Source organism: Lynx canadensis, chromosome A3 (assembly GCF_007474595.2).
Source record: "Lynx canadensis isolate LIC74 chromosome A3, mLynCan4.pri.v2, whole genome shotgun sequence".
Classification (NCBI taxonomy): Eukaryota; Metazoa; Chordata; class Mammalia; order Carnivora; family Felidae; genus Lynx; species Lynx canadensis.
Window position 1 is genome coordinate 113,903,053 of NC_044305.1, and position 12,662 is coordinate 113,915,714.

Genomic DNA, 12,662 nt, shown 5'->3' on the forward strand with positions numbered 1-12,662 from the left:
GCTGAAGGCTTGTTGCTCCAAATTAGGAAATCCAGATGCTTGAGGAACCTGATGAAGACCCCTCTCTTCGTGGTCATCACTTGTGTAATCCAGATGGGGGAAAGCGAGTTCCACTCCTACACACAAACAACACTGTTCCGCACCTTCTATGACCTGCTGATACAGAAGAACAAGTACAAACTTAAGGGGCTGGCTGCAGGTGACTTTGCTCAGAGCCTGAACCACTGTGGAGACTTAGCTCTGGAGGGTGTGTTCTCCCACAGGTTTGATTTCCAACCGGAGGACATGTCCAGTGTGAACGAGGATGTCCTACTGACAACTGGACTCCTCTGTAAATACACAGCTCAACAGTTCAAGCCAAAGTATAAATTCTTTCATAACTCCTTCCAGGAGTACATAGCAGGACGCAGACTCAGCAGTTTGCTGAAGTCTCAAGAGCCAGAGGAAGTGACCAAGGGGAAAGGTTATTTGCAGAAAATGGTTTTCATTTCAGACATTACATCCAAGTATAGCAACCTGCTCCTGTACACATGTGGATCATCTCCTGAAGCCACCAGGACTGTTCTGGAACACCTTGCAGCAGTGTATCAACATGGCAGCCTCCTTGGGCTCTCCGTCACCCAGAAGCCTCTCTGGAGGCAGGAGTCTATACAAAATGTGAAAAACACCACCGTGCAAGAAACTCTGAAAGCCATAAACATCAGTTCCTTTACAGAGTGTGGCATTAATCTATTCCATGAGAGTATATCCAAATCAGACCTGAGTAAAGAATTTGAAGCTTTCTTTTGTGGCAAAAGCTTATATATCAACTCAGAGAACATCCCCGATTACTTATTTGACTTCTTTGAACACTTGCCTAATTGTGCAAGTGCTCTGGACTTCATTAAACTGGACTTCTACGGAGAAGCTATGGCTTTGAGGGACATGACCACAGAAGACACAAGCAGGACTCAGGAAGGGTCCTCAGAAACCTACATTCCCAGCAGGGCTGTGTCTTTGTTCTTCAACTGGAAGCAGGAATTCAAGACTCTGGAGGTCACACTCCGGGACTTCAGCAAGTTGAATAAACAAGATATCAAATATCTGGGAAAGATATTCAGTTCTGCTAAAAACCTCAGATTGTGCATTAAGAGATGTGCTGGTGTGGCCGGAAGCTTTAGTTTGGTCCTCCGCACCTGTAAGAACATTTATTCTCTCATCCTGGAAGCCAGTCCGCTCACCATAGAAGATGAGCAGCATATCACATCCGTGACGAACCTAAAAACCTTGAGTATTCAGGACCTACAGACTCCACGGCTGCCAGGTATTACAAACATCAGCAGTTTAAGCTATAATCAAGCCTGTTTGGGTGCCATGGAAATATTAGATATCATACAGTTTTGCTTTAAATTTTCTAATAGTTTCTTTTTTATTTTTAAAAAATTTTAATGTTTATTTTTGAGAGAGAGAAAGAGACAGAGCATGAACAAGGGAGGGGCACAGAGAGAGAGAAAGAGAGAGGCAGAATCCAAAGCAGGCTCCAGGCTCTGAGTTGTCAGCGCAGAGCCCAACCTGGGGCTCGAACTCATGAAGCACGAGATCGTGACCTGAGCCAAAGTCAGATGTTTAGCCGACTGAGCCACCCACAGGTCCCTGAATTTTCTAAAAGTTTCAACCAGATGTCAGGACTTGGAAGAGAGGTAGGAGGACTGAGCAAGAGATATCCATAAGGGGGTAGACTGTCATACGGGGAGGCCCTAGGGAGAATTCCCAGAGCTGAAGCTATACGGTCTGACTGAATGGCAATATAGTTTATATGGTAGTGTGTGTGTGTGTGTGCGCGCGCGCGTGTGTGCGTCCATGTGAGGTAGGTTAAGCTCATCTTCACTGACCTGTCCCCCTTCTCCATCTCTATCCGTTACCCACTGCTTCCCTGCCAAATGGCACCCCTCCCCACTTCAATTCTGGGAGGAAATCCAGCCTGTAAACTCATCACTTGCAGGAGCTGGTAGCTAATTGTGTTGCTGGATTCTCATCCAGGAGATTGCAGAGCATACCCACCCCCCCCACCCCCAACGCCAACTATATTTCATTTTGAAAAAAGATTGTGGGGACAGATTTTGTCTAACATGAAGAAATTTCAGATCTCAGACACATACAAGTTGAGCCAATCTTTCTGAATAAAGGCAAATTTTCCCCAAATGCAAAATACTATTAAAGGTGAATGTTTGCCTTACCTGTATAGACCAGCTTTACCTGTGTAGACCAGCCTGGTGACTCGAACAGGGGCTACTTTGTGGTGTGCACCTACAGGCTGGCAGGAGCCTTGCTCTACTTGACTGTAATCCAAGATTACTTTTCATTTGCAATAGATTTCTCATCAAGCTCTACCTCATCTGTCACCCTGTAAAGGAAATTTCACATCACTTTAAAAAGCTAGAATCTGGGGGCGCCTGGGTGGCTCAGTCAGTTAAGCGTCCGACTTCAGCTCAGGTTACGATCTCGCGGTCTGTGAGTTCGAGCCCTGCATCGGGCTCTGGGCTGATGGCTCGGAGCCTGGAGCCTGCTTCCGGTTCTGTGTCTCCCTCTCTCTCTGCCCCTCCCCCATTCATGCTCTGTCTCTCTCTGTCTCAAAAATAAATAAACGTTAAAAAAAATTTGTTTTTAAATCTAGAATCTGGGGCGCCTGGGTAGCTCAGTTGGTTAAGTGTCTGACTCTTGATTTCCACTACTGGTTCATGGAATTGAGCCCTTGGTGGGGTTCTGAGCTAACAGTATGCAGTCTGCTTGGGATTCTCTCTCTCCTTCTCTCTCTGCCCCTCCCCCACCTCGATAAGTAAATATTTTGAAAAATCTAGAATCTCTTGCACAGATAATCTTTGCAACCTTCTACTTAATGCAGGAATCCCTTCCATAAGGTTCGGCATAGTCACCAAGACTTCATTTAGATTACCTTCTGTGTCGGGAAGCTCACTATCTCCTCTTGATGGCTATTCCTTTCTGCTGATCTTGCAAACTGTCACCTCTGTGCTGAATTTAGCCTACATATTATGTACAGTTTTCTTTTGAATGTTTGCCAATATTTTGTTCTTAATTTTTAAAATTTATTTATTTATTTATTTATTTATTTATTTATTTATTTATTTTATTTATTTTTGGGACAGAGAGAGACAGAGCATGAACGGGGGAGGGGCAGAGAGAGAGGGAGACACAGAATCGGAAACAGGCTCCAGGCTCCGAGCCATCAGCCCAGAGCCTGACGCGGGGCTCGAACTCACGGACCGCGAGATCGTGACCTGGCTGAAGTCGGACGCTTAACCGACTGCGCCACCCAGGCGCCCCTAAAATTTATTTTTTAAATAATATATTCACATGATTCAAATTATAAAACAATCTACAGTGAAACCTCCTTCCCTTTCACATCCCCCAGCCATGACCCTTCTGCCGGAGTTGTCAGCATTTTGACATTGGGAGATTGCAGTGTGAAAACACAGGTTACTCATTTCTCTTGACAATTGTAGGTCCAGCGACTGTGGGCCTGCATCTTCACTTGGTAATAATTGGTAGAGCTTCATGAACTTCTCCTGTGCCCTTTGGACAAGATACATAATATCCACGTGGGCACAGTGCCCACCTGTTCTACTTCTTGGAATGATATTATCTCCCTGGACCTTGTTGACATTTGAGTTTATAATCAGTGCTCACTCTTTCTTATAGCTAAAAATTCAGTTCCCTGACATTTCTACCCAAGGTTGATTTCTATTTTTGCCCTCCACATCTCTTCAGAATATTCCTAGTTCATCTGTTTCCTTGCTGAATAGTATTACATTATATGGACATGCCACAGTTTATCTCATCACCTCTGAAAGACACGTAGGTTATTTCCAGTTTGGGCGATTATAAACAGAGATACTATAAATGTTTGTATGCAGGTTTTTGTGTGAAACACAAGTTTTCAAATCACTCAGGTAAATACCTAGGAGTGGGATTGCTAAGCCATATGACAAGTGCTAAGCCATATGACAAGTTTTTTTTAAGTTTATTTATTTTCAGAGAGAAAGAGAGCAAGCACAAGTTGGGGAGGGGCAGATAGAGTAGGGAGAGAGAATCCCACGCAGGCTCGGCACTGTCAGCACAGAGCCTGATGTGGATCTTGAACTCACAACCAAGAAATCTTGACCTGAGCAGAAATCAAGAGTCAGATTCTTAACCCATGGAGCCACCCAGACACTCCCAACTTTTTTTTAAATGTTAATTTATTTTTGAGAGAACGCAAGCAGGGGAGAGGCGGGTGGGGACAGAAGATCTGAAGCGGGCTCTGTGCTGACAGCAGCGAGCCTGATGTGAGGCTCAAACTCATGGTCACTACCTGAGCCGGAGTCAGACGCTCAACTGACTGAATGACCCACGTGCCCCTCGTGCTTGTTTAACTTTTTAAGAAACTTCCACGTTATTTTCCAGTTTGTACCATTTGACATTTCCAATAGCGATATATGAGGGGTTTAGCTGCTCTGCATTCTCACTAGCCACCACTACCATTCTCACTACCATCCTGTGTGTGTGTGTGTGTGTGTGTGTGTGTGTGTGTTTGATTTTTGTCATTCTACAATTGCCTTAAAATAAGAAAAAAAAATTGACAACACCAAGTGCTGATGAGGATGTAGAGCAACTGGAACTCTGGTTGTAGTGTTCTTTCATCATACTTATCTGATAAAATAGAAAACTCTTTATAGGTTTGTTTGCCAACTATATACCTCTTTGGCCAAGTATCTTAAGTTTTCATCCATCTGTTGATTAGGTAATTTATCTTCTTAATGTTGAGTTTTGAGTGTTCTTTATATGCTCAAATATGTATGAAGAATACCAGTCCTTTGTCAGATAAGTGATTTGAAAACATTTTCTCCTAATCTGTAGCTAGTCTTTTCATTTTTTTAAAAATTTTTAATATTTATTTATTTTTGAGAGAGACAGAGACAGAGCATGAGTCGGGGAGGGGCAGAGAGAGAGGGAGACACTGGATCTGAAGCAGGCTCCAGGCTCTTGAGCTGTCAGCACAGAGACCGACGCAGGGCTCGAACCCATGGACAATGGGATCATGACCTGAGCTGAAGCCGGACGCTTAACCGACTGAGCCACCCAGGTGCCCCTAGTCTTTTCATTCTCTTAATGGCATCTTTCATAGAACAAAAATTTTAGATTTAGTTGCAGTCATTTTTTTCTTGTACAAATCAAGCTTTTGGTGTCATGTCTAAAAACTTTTTGCCTAACCCCAGGTCATGAAGATTTTCTCCTATCTTTTTTTCTTAAAGTTTACATTGACATTTATGATCCATTTGGGTTAATGTTTATATAAAATATGATGCTTAGATCAAGGTTCATTTTTCTTGCATATGGATATCCAGTTGTTCTATTCACTGAAATGACTATTCTTTCATGTTTGAATTGCCTTTGTACTTTTGTCCAAAACCATTTGGCTGTGATTATGTTGGCTGTGTTTCTGGACTCTATTCGCCTATTGATCCATCAATTGCCAGTACCCTTGTCTATTCCTTGATAATTTCACCTTGTCTTAGTAACTGTAGCTTTATAGGAAGTCATAAAATTGAATAGTGTTGTTTCTACAACTTTATTCTTTTTCAGAATTGTTTTTTATATTCTGGTTCCTTTGGCTTTCACATTGTTTATATAATCAAAAACTTCCTGGATATTGGTTGGAATTATATTAAATCTATAGGCCATTTTAGGGAGAATTGATAACTTTATTTTGTTGAATCTTTCAATCCATGAGCATGGTTTCTCTTTCCATTTATTTAGATTTTCTTTTATTTCTTTTATCATAATTTATAGTTTTCATCATGTTCATCCTGCATATGTTTTATCAGATTTACACTTAACTTTTTGATTCTTTTGGAGTTACTATAAATGGAATTTTAAAAAAATTGGTTGCCAAATATTTATTGCTACTATATAGAAATGCAATAGATTTTTGTGTATCAATCTTATAATCTACACATTTGCTACACTCACTTCATGTCACTTCCAAAAAGAACAGGTTTATTTCTTCCTTTCCAATTTGTTTTTATTTTATTCTCTTGCCTTATTGCACTGATTATGACTTGCAGTGCAATGTTGAATAGGAGGGGTGAGAGTGAACATCCTCCCTTGTTCCTGATGTTAGCAACAAAGCATTCAGACTTTCACCAGTAAGTATGATATCAACTGTAGTTTTTTTGTAGATGACTTTTATCAGGTTGAAGAAATTTCCTTCTATTCCTAGGTTGCTGAGAATTATTATGGATGTATGTCAGATAATGTCAAATGTTTTTTTCTGCATCAACATACTTGATCATGTAGTTTTTCTTCTTTAGATTAATACATTGAATTACATACATTGATATCCAAATATCGAAACAGCTCTGCATTCTCTGTATAAAGCCCACTTGGTGGTTGTATAATATTCTTTTTATATATGGTTGAGTTCTTTAGTAATATTTTATTGAGGATTTTGCTTCTATGTTCATGAATGATACTCGTCTTAAGTTTTCTTTTGTTTTATTCTCTTGGTCTGGGATTTATATCATTTAATGGTAGCATCATGAAAACCTTACAAGTCTTATTATTAAATTTCCAAGTATTTGGAAATTTCCTTGTTATCTTTCTGTTACTATTTTCTAGTCTAACTCCATTATATTCAGAGAACATGCTTTTAGCTAAAGAAGATGCCCATCTCTGACCAAAAAAAACAAAAGCAAAACACTCTTGTGTCAATTTCAGGAGCATTTCTTGCCCATGGAGGAGCTAAAATTTTTTGATTGGTAACAAAAATCTAGTAAATGACAAATGAACATAGTCAATTCTTTTTTCTTTTTCCAGGTGGTCTGACTGACAGCTTGGGTAATTTGAAGAATCTTATGAAGCTCATACTGTACAACATTAAGATGAATGAGGAAGATGCTATAAAATTAGGTCAGATTTTTATTTTCTTTGTTATTTTTATTAATGTAAGTTTGATAATAAGAACAGTTAACTTAAGACTCCTAGACACTGGTTGTGTCAGTATAAGGCAAGGATGCCTTTATCTACTTGTGTTACATTGATTTTCTAGACGTTTTTCTCCATGGCCATTCCAATCCTTCAGCACCATTTTATGTAAATTGCACACACGTAGACTGTAATGCTTTGGGGGACAGAAGCCATGATATGTTTTTATCTTCCTGGCTGATTGACTATGTTTATATTTGAAGCATAGAAACAGTATAAAAAAGTTTATACTGTGGTTTCATAATTAAATAAAGCTTTGTAAATGGAATGGAACACAAGAAGGAATGTGGACCAAGAAAACCTAAACAGTACGAGCAGAATGTGTGGTTTGTCACAGGGAGCCAGCCTCTCCAGGACAGGGAGAATTCCCATTGAAGCTGTTTTCCTCCAGTGTCCCTGCTTTCTGCCCCCTCCCCCATGCCTCTTTTTCCCCCCACTGTTTGAGCCCTCAGTTAAATGTTCCTCAGCCTTATTCTTTTTTATTCTGCTTCCTGCCTAAAGACAACCTTATCCTACAATTGAAAAATGGCTGCCCTTTTTTTCATTACATGGCCTATATAAGAATAATCAGATTAATTCAGTGTTCAATAAACATCTGTTGCATGCCTATAAATTACTCAGAGTATTAGAGCTTGGAAGGAGCCTCAGAGCATCTAGTTCAACTCTCTCATTTTACTGCCACTGAAACCTAGAACAGTTTATTGACTTGTGCAAGGTCTCACTAATTGGTACAAAGGGTTCAAAAATACCTATCTCAGATGATCTGGTCCCCAGGAACCAGTCTGGGGTAGGGGGCGCCTGGGTGGCTCAGTTAGTTAAACATCTGACTCTTAATCTCAGCTCAGGTCTTGATTTCAGGGTTCCGAGTTCAAGCCCCACGTTGGGTTCTGTTCTGGGTATGAAGCCTACTTTAAAAACAAAAAAAGGAACCAGTCTGAGCTTAAATAGACAAATCTAAGTTTATTGTTTATTAAAGGGTTACTATGCATAGGTTAGACACTACACTAGGTACTTTTACATACTTCTTCTCATTGGATCCTCATAATAGTCCCAGGACATAGGTATAATTATCCCTAAATCCACAGCCAAAATGTTGAATAACCTGTCCAAGGTTACACAATTAAAGTATGGGATCCAGGAATCAAACTGACTGCAAAGCTCATTTTCACAACCCCTAAACTATATAGTTGACTATAAACAGTTACACTAGAAGCACACCAAGGAACTGAAGTCCCCATGCTACCCCTCTGAATTCAGACTCCACCCCTCCTAAAATTTGGGGGGAGATTAAGAGAAAGTGCTCATTCAGAATATTTCATCCTCATCCTACCAAAAATATGGTAAAAGGCACACATTGATATGCATTAAAATACTGCCCATTTACTATAGTTTTTCTCATGTTACTGAGAGAATGACCTCCACATAGGTGACCTTGGTATGGTCCAGGAGATTGGAGAGTAATGGTTGAAAGAAGAACAACTCTCTTCAGCTTTTATAACTCAAGGTCTCTAGAGATAGAGTGTGGCAAGATCTGTGTGCAATTGTTCTTTGCCTTCTTTTCAGTCCATTAGTCTATGTTTAAATCAAATTAACTTGGTGTCCTAATGTATTTCCTTTCCTACTTTTTGCAGCTGAAGGTCTGACAAACCTGAAGAAGTTGTGTTTACTTCATATGACCCACTTGTCTGACATTGGGAAGGGAATGGATTACATAGTAAAGTCTCTGTCAGCTGAACCCTGTGACCTTGAAGAAATCCAATTAGTCTCCTGCTGCCTGTCTGCCAATGCTATGAAAACCCTAGGTAACTGTTGCCTGCATTAAGTGAATGAGAACAGTGTAAGAGAACATGTGATACTTTCATACTGATGCATGTTAAGTCTCTCAAAAGGAAATTTAATTTTTAGAGAAACTGGAAAAGATAATAAAGACTTCCAGGTAATATCTAGCCTGTTTTTAATGATCTTCTCCATGACTGGAATGAAAATGGAGAATTAGGAGAACATTTCAGAATAATGGAAGATATTATAATTTTATGATATGGTGAACAAAAAGAAGAAATAGGTGCTTGAAACTTGGCACATGCTCTGTTATATAATAACTGCCTAATAAATATTTAGATGATGGATAAATAAATGATTGAGAAGCAGAGAGAGAAGGATTTTCTTAAATGTTCTCAGGCCATCCAATTCTTTCCCACTGCTCTTTTAAAATGCAGCTAACGTACATTAATATAAGAGTTGAGTCTTGGGGTGCCTGGGTGGCTCCGTCAGTTAGTGTCCGACTCTTGATTTTGGCTCAGGTCATGATCTCATGGTTTGTAAGATCAAGCCCCATGTTGAGCTCCACACTGACAGTACAGAGCCTGCTTGAGATTCTCTTTCTGCCTCTCCTCCACTTGTGCTCTATCTCAAAACAAATAAACTAAAAAAAAATTTTTTAACTTAAAAAAATAAACTTAAAAAAAACTGCTCGGAATCTGTAAAATGAAATCATTTGTATGCTACTATAAACCAAAAGCTAGAGAAACCCATGATTAGAAGAGGCTAGATAAACACTAGGAAAACAAGGATAAGCAGGTCCTACTTCTCTACCTGATCCTGAAAACAGACAGACTTAGAACTATAAATAGCAGCTGTACTCTTTTTGAGAGGAGTTCCATGGGTTTTTTATGTTAGAGCACCAAACCCCAGAGGTTATTTTACTCTACAATTGAGTAAAAGTGATAATAGCTGGGGCAACTGGCTGGCTCAGTCAGTACAGCATGTGATTCTTCATCTGGGGGTCATGAGTTCAAGCCCCAGGTTGGGTGTAGAGCTTACCTAAAAAAATAATTTTAAAAACAGCTAATAATAATAATAATAATAATAATAATAATAATAGCTAATAGTTTAATAAGAGTATATATCATGAAAACCTCTTTTAATTAGAGATATTTCTTACTAGTCTTGATAGGAGAAACTTCAATTAGATTAAACAACCATGATACATACCTAATGTAAAGAAAAGAACTAAGCAGTTTTTAGCTAGAGTGATGGTATTCTACGATTAATGTTTGTGTGTAAAATAATTTTCCATATTTTTTACCTCAACATAATTATATCTTTTGCAGATAGCATGGAATTGAGTCTTGCTTTTTGGGGAAAAAAAAAAAGTCCAGTCTTATTTCTGCCTTTTAATTAGTGCTTAGTCCATTTACATTTAATGTAATTATTGATGTGGATAGATTTTCATCTGCCATTTTGCTATTTGTTTTCTATTTTTCTCACCTGTCTTTTTTTTTTTTACTTCCTAAGTTTTTATTATTAACATCACAACTATGACATTACCAAAATCATTTAAATGAAGATAAACAAAGAACTGCTCATTTCATCTGTTTTTGTTTTTGTTGTTGTTCCTTTGTTTCTCCTGCATAAGGACATGTTAGAATTGGAAGCAATCTTACATTTTATCTAGTTCAACTTCCTTGTTCTTTGTTTTTAAGTTTTTGTGTGTTTTTTTTTAAGTTTATTTTTGAGAGGGAGAGAAAGAGTGTGTACAGGGAAGGGGCAGAGAGAGAGGGAGAGGGAGAATTCTGAGGAGGCTCCACCCCACCAGCACAGAGCCTGAATCAGGGCTCAAACTCAGGAACTGTGAGTCAGACACTCAACTGACTGAGCCACCCAGGCGCCCCTCAACTTCCTCATTCTAAAGATGAAGCTTCAGTGGAAGCTTGGAGAAATGGAGTGACCTTCCTATAGTTATGTAACAAGTATATTTTATGCTGCATTAGGCTTTACATGAAGTTTATTAGTCAGAGCTTAGGACTGGAAATATCTATCTGTCCATTTAGTCATAGCCATGAAAGTTCAGGGTTAAATCTAGCCAGATACCTTTGGGAATAATTAAATAATTTAACTAATCAGGTCAAATAATGATGTGTATGCTATCAACAAAGAAGACAAGGACTTAGGATTCTCCTAAGGATATTTTTTTAATGCATATATATATAGTTCTGTAAAAGCCTTTTAATTTTGGATTGAAATTTTTTCCCAGCTCAGAATCTTCACAATTTGGCCAAACTGAGCATTCTTGATTTATCTGAAAATCACCTGGAAAAGGATGGAAATGAAGCTCTACATGAACTGAGTAAGAATAACAATTTAGCCAAAATCACATAGTTGAGTATATGTACTAGATAGTCAGAAACACGTATCTGGGCCCTGATGTTTTTTGGTCCATGTGTGCCTTACTATACGTCCCTCAAGGGACACAGACCAATGACTGTGAGCTACTAGTTTTCACATGCTCATCACACACGCTGAGGCTCCCAACTGCTTGCTTCATTCTAGGGGGCCAGTGTCTGAGACTAATTGATATTCAAAACGAATTTGTTTAAGGAGTTAATGATAAGATTTTTCTTTTCTTTTCTTTTCTTTTCTTCTCTTTTCTTTTCTTAATGTTTATTTATTTTGGAGAAAGAGACAGAGTGGAAGCAGGGGAGGAGCAGAAAGAGAGGGAGTCACAGAATCTGAAGCAGGCTCCAGGCTCTGAGCTGTCAGCACAGAGCCTGATGTGGGGATCAAACTCACAAACCTGAGTTTGAAAGATCCTGACCTGACCCAAAGTCAAACACCTAACTGACTGAGTCACCCAGGCACCCCAATGATAAGATTTTTAAAGTGTGATAGTGATATTGTGATTACATTTTTTTCTTTTTTTTTTTTTTTTAAGAACTATATGGGGCACTTGAGTGGCTCAGTCGGTTAAGTGTCCACTTCAGCTCAGGTCATGATCTCAAGGTTCGTGAGTCTGAGCCCTGCATTGGGCTCTGCAGAGCCTGGAGCCTGCTTCAGATTCTGTCTCCCTTTCTCTCTGCCCCTCCCCTGCTCACACTCTGTCTCTCAACAATAAACATTAAAAAAATAAAAAATAAATTAATTAAATTAAATTAAAAAAAGAACTGTATTTACTGTCTGAGATTTGCTTTAAAATAATTCAGGAGAAAAAGAATTAAGTGAGGATGAAGGAAGCTTGTCCATAAACTGATGTTTGTTGAAGGTTGGCTTATTAGTACATATAGTTTCATTATACTATTCTGCATAATATTTGTATACTCTTGAGTGCTTTCCACAAAAATATTAACCAAAATTCAAGTAGATTCTCATCGCATCATTGCACAATGAGTAGGCTGCAGAGATAAAGACTATTCCTTCTCCCACATCCCTTCATTCTTCATCAAGAAGAATCCATTGAGATGATTCAATTCCTGCATTGCTCTCTGGTTCTTGAAGTTGACAGGCTGTACATCCTGGAACAGCTGACTGTGCTCATGTTGCCCTGGTGGAGTGATGTACGAGTTAGTCTGACCAGGCTGTTGGAGCAACTGGAGGGGGCCCTGCGGCTCATCAAGCTTGGGCTGAAAAACTGGAGACTCACAGATGCAGAGATTAGAATTCTAGGTAGGTACATACATACAGAGCCAAGAGAAAAGAAGTGAGCTCTAACAAAGCTCTTAAGTTGGTTTTAAAAATTAATTAATTGTATTTATTTATTTACCTTCTCTTTTTGTTAAGATTTTATTTTTTAATGTTTATGTATTTATTTTGAGAGAGAGAGAGAGTGTGTGTGCGTAAGTCGGGGCAGGGGCAGAGAGAGAGGGAGG

At 39.1% G+C, this 12,662-nt stretch overlaps 2 protein-coding genes across 4 annotated transcripts in view; one reads left to right on the top strand and one right to left on the bottom strand.

Moving 5' to 3' along the window:
• NLRC4 (NLR family CARD domain containing 4) overlaps nucleotides 1-12,662 on the top strand; it is a 36,955-nt gene that overhangs the window by 11,605 nt on the left and 12,688 nt on the right. Inside the window, exons 4-8 of the mRNA XM_030311346.1 lie at nucleotides 1-1,303; nucleotides 6,853-6,945; nucleotides 8,652-8,822; nucleotides 11,054-11,146; nucleotides 12,292-12,459. The exon at nucleotides 1-1,303 is cut by the window's left edge and continues 689 nt beyond it. Coding sequence (XP_030167206.1) covers nucleotides 1-1,303; nucleotides 6,853-6,945; nucleotides 8,652-8,822; nucleotides 11,054-11,146; nucleotides 12,292-12,459 — 1,828 coding nt within the window. The remainder of the gene's footprint in view (nucleotides 1,304-6,852; nucleotides 6,946-8,651; nucleotides 8,823-11,053; nucleotides 11,147-12,291; nucleotides 12,460-12,662) is intronic.
• Nucleotides 1-12,662, bottom strand: part of SLC30A6 (solute carrier family 30 member 6) — a 72,269-nt gene that overhangs the window by 1,055 nt on the left and 58,552 nt on the right. For all 3 annotated transcript variants that reach the window (XM_030311351.1, XM_030311348.1, XM_030311349.1), the window contains 3 exons: nucleotides 2,217-2,383; nucleotides 976-1,175; nucleotides 1-156 (listed from right to left, as the gene is read on the bottom strand). The exon at nucleotides 1-156 is cut by the window's left edge and continues 1,055 nt beyond it. The gene's annotated coding sequence lies outside the window, so the exon portion shown is untranslated. The remainder of the gene's footprint in view (nucleotides 157-975; nucleotides 1,176-2,216; nucleotides 2,384-12,662) is intronic.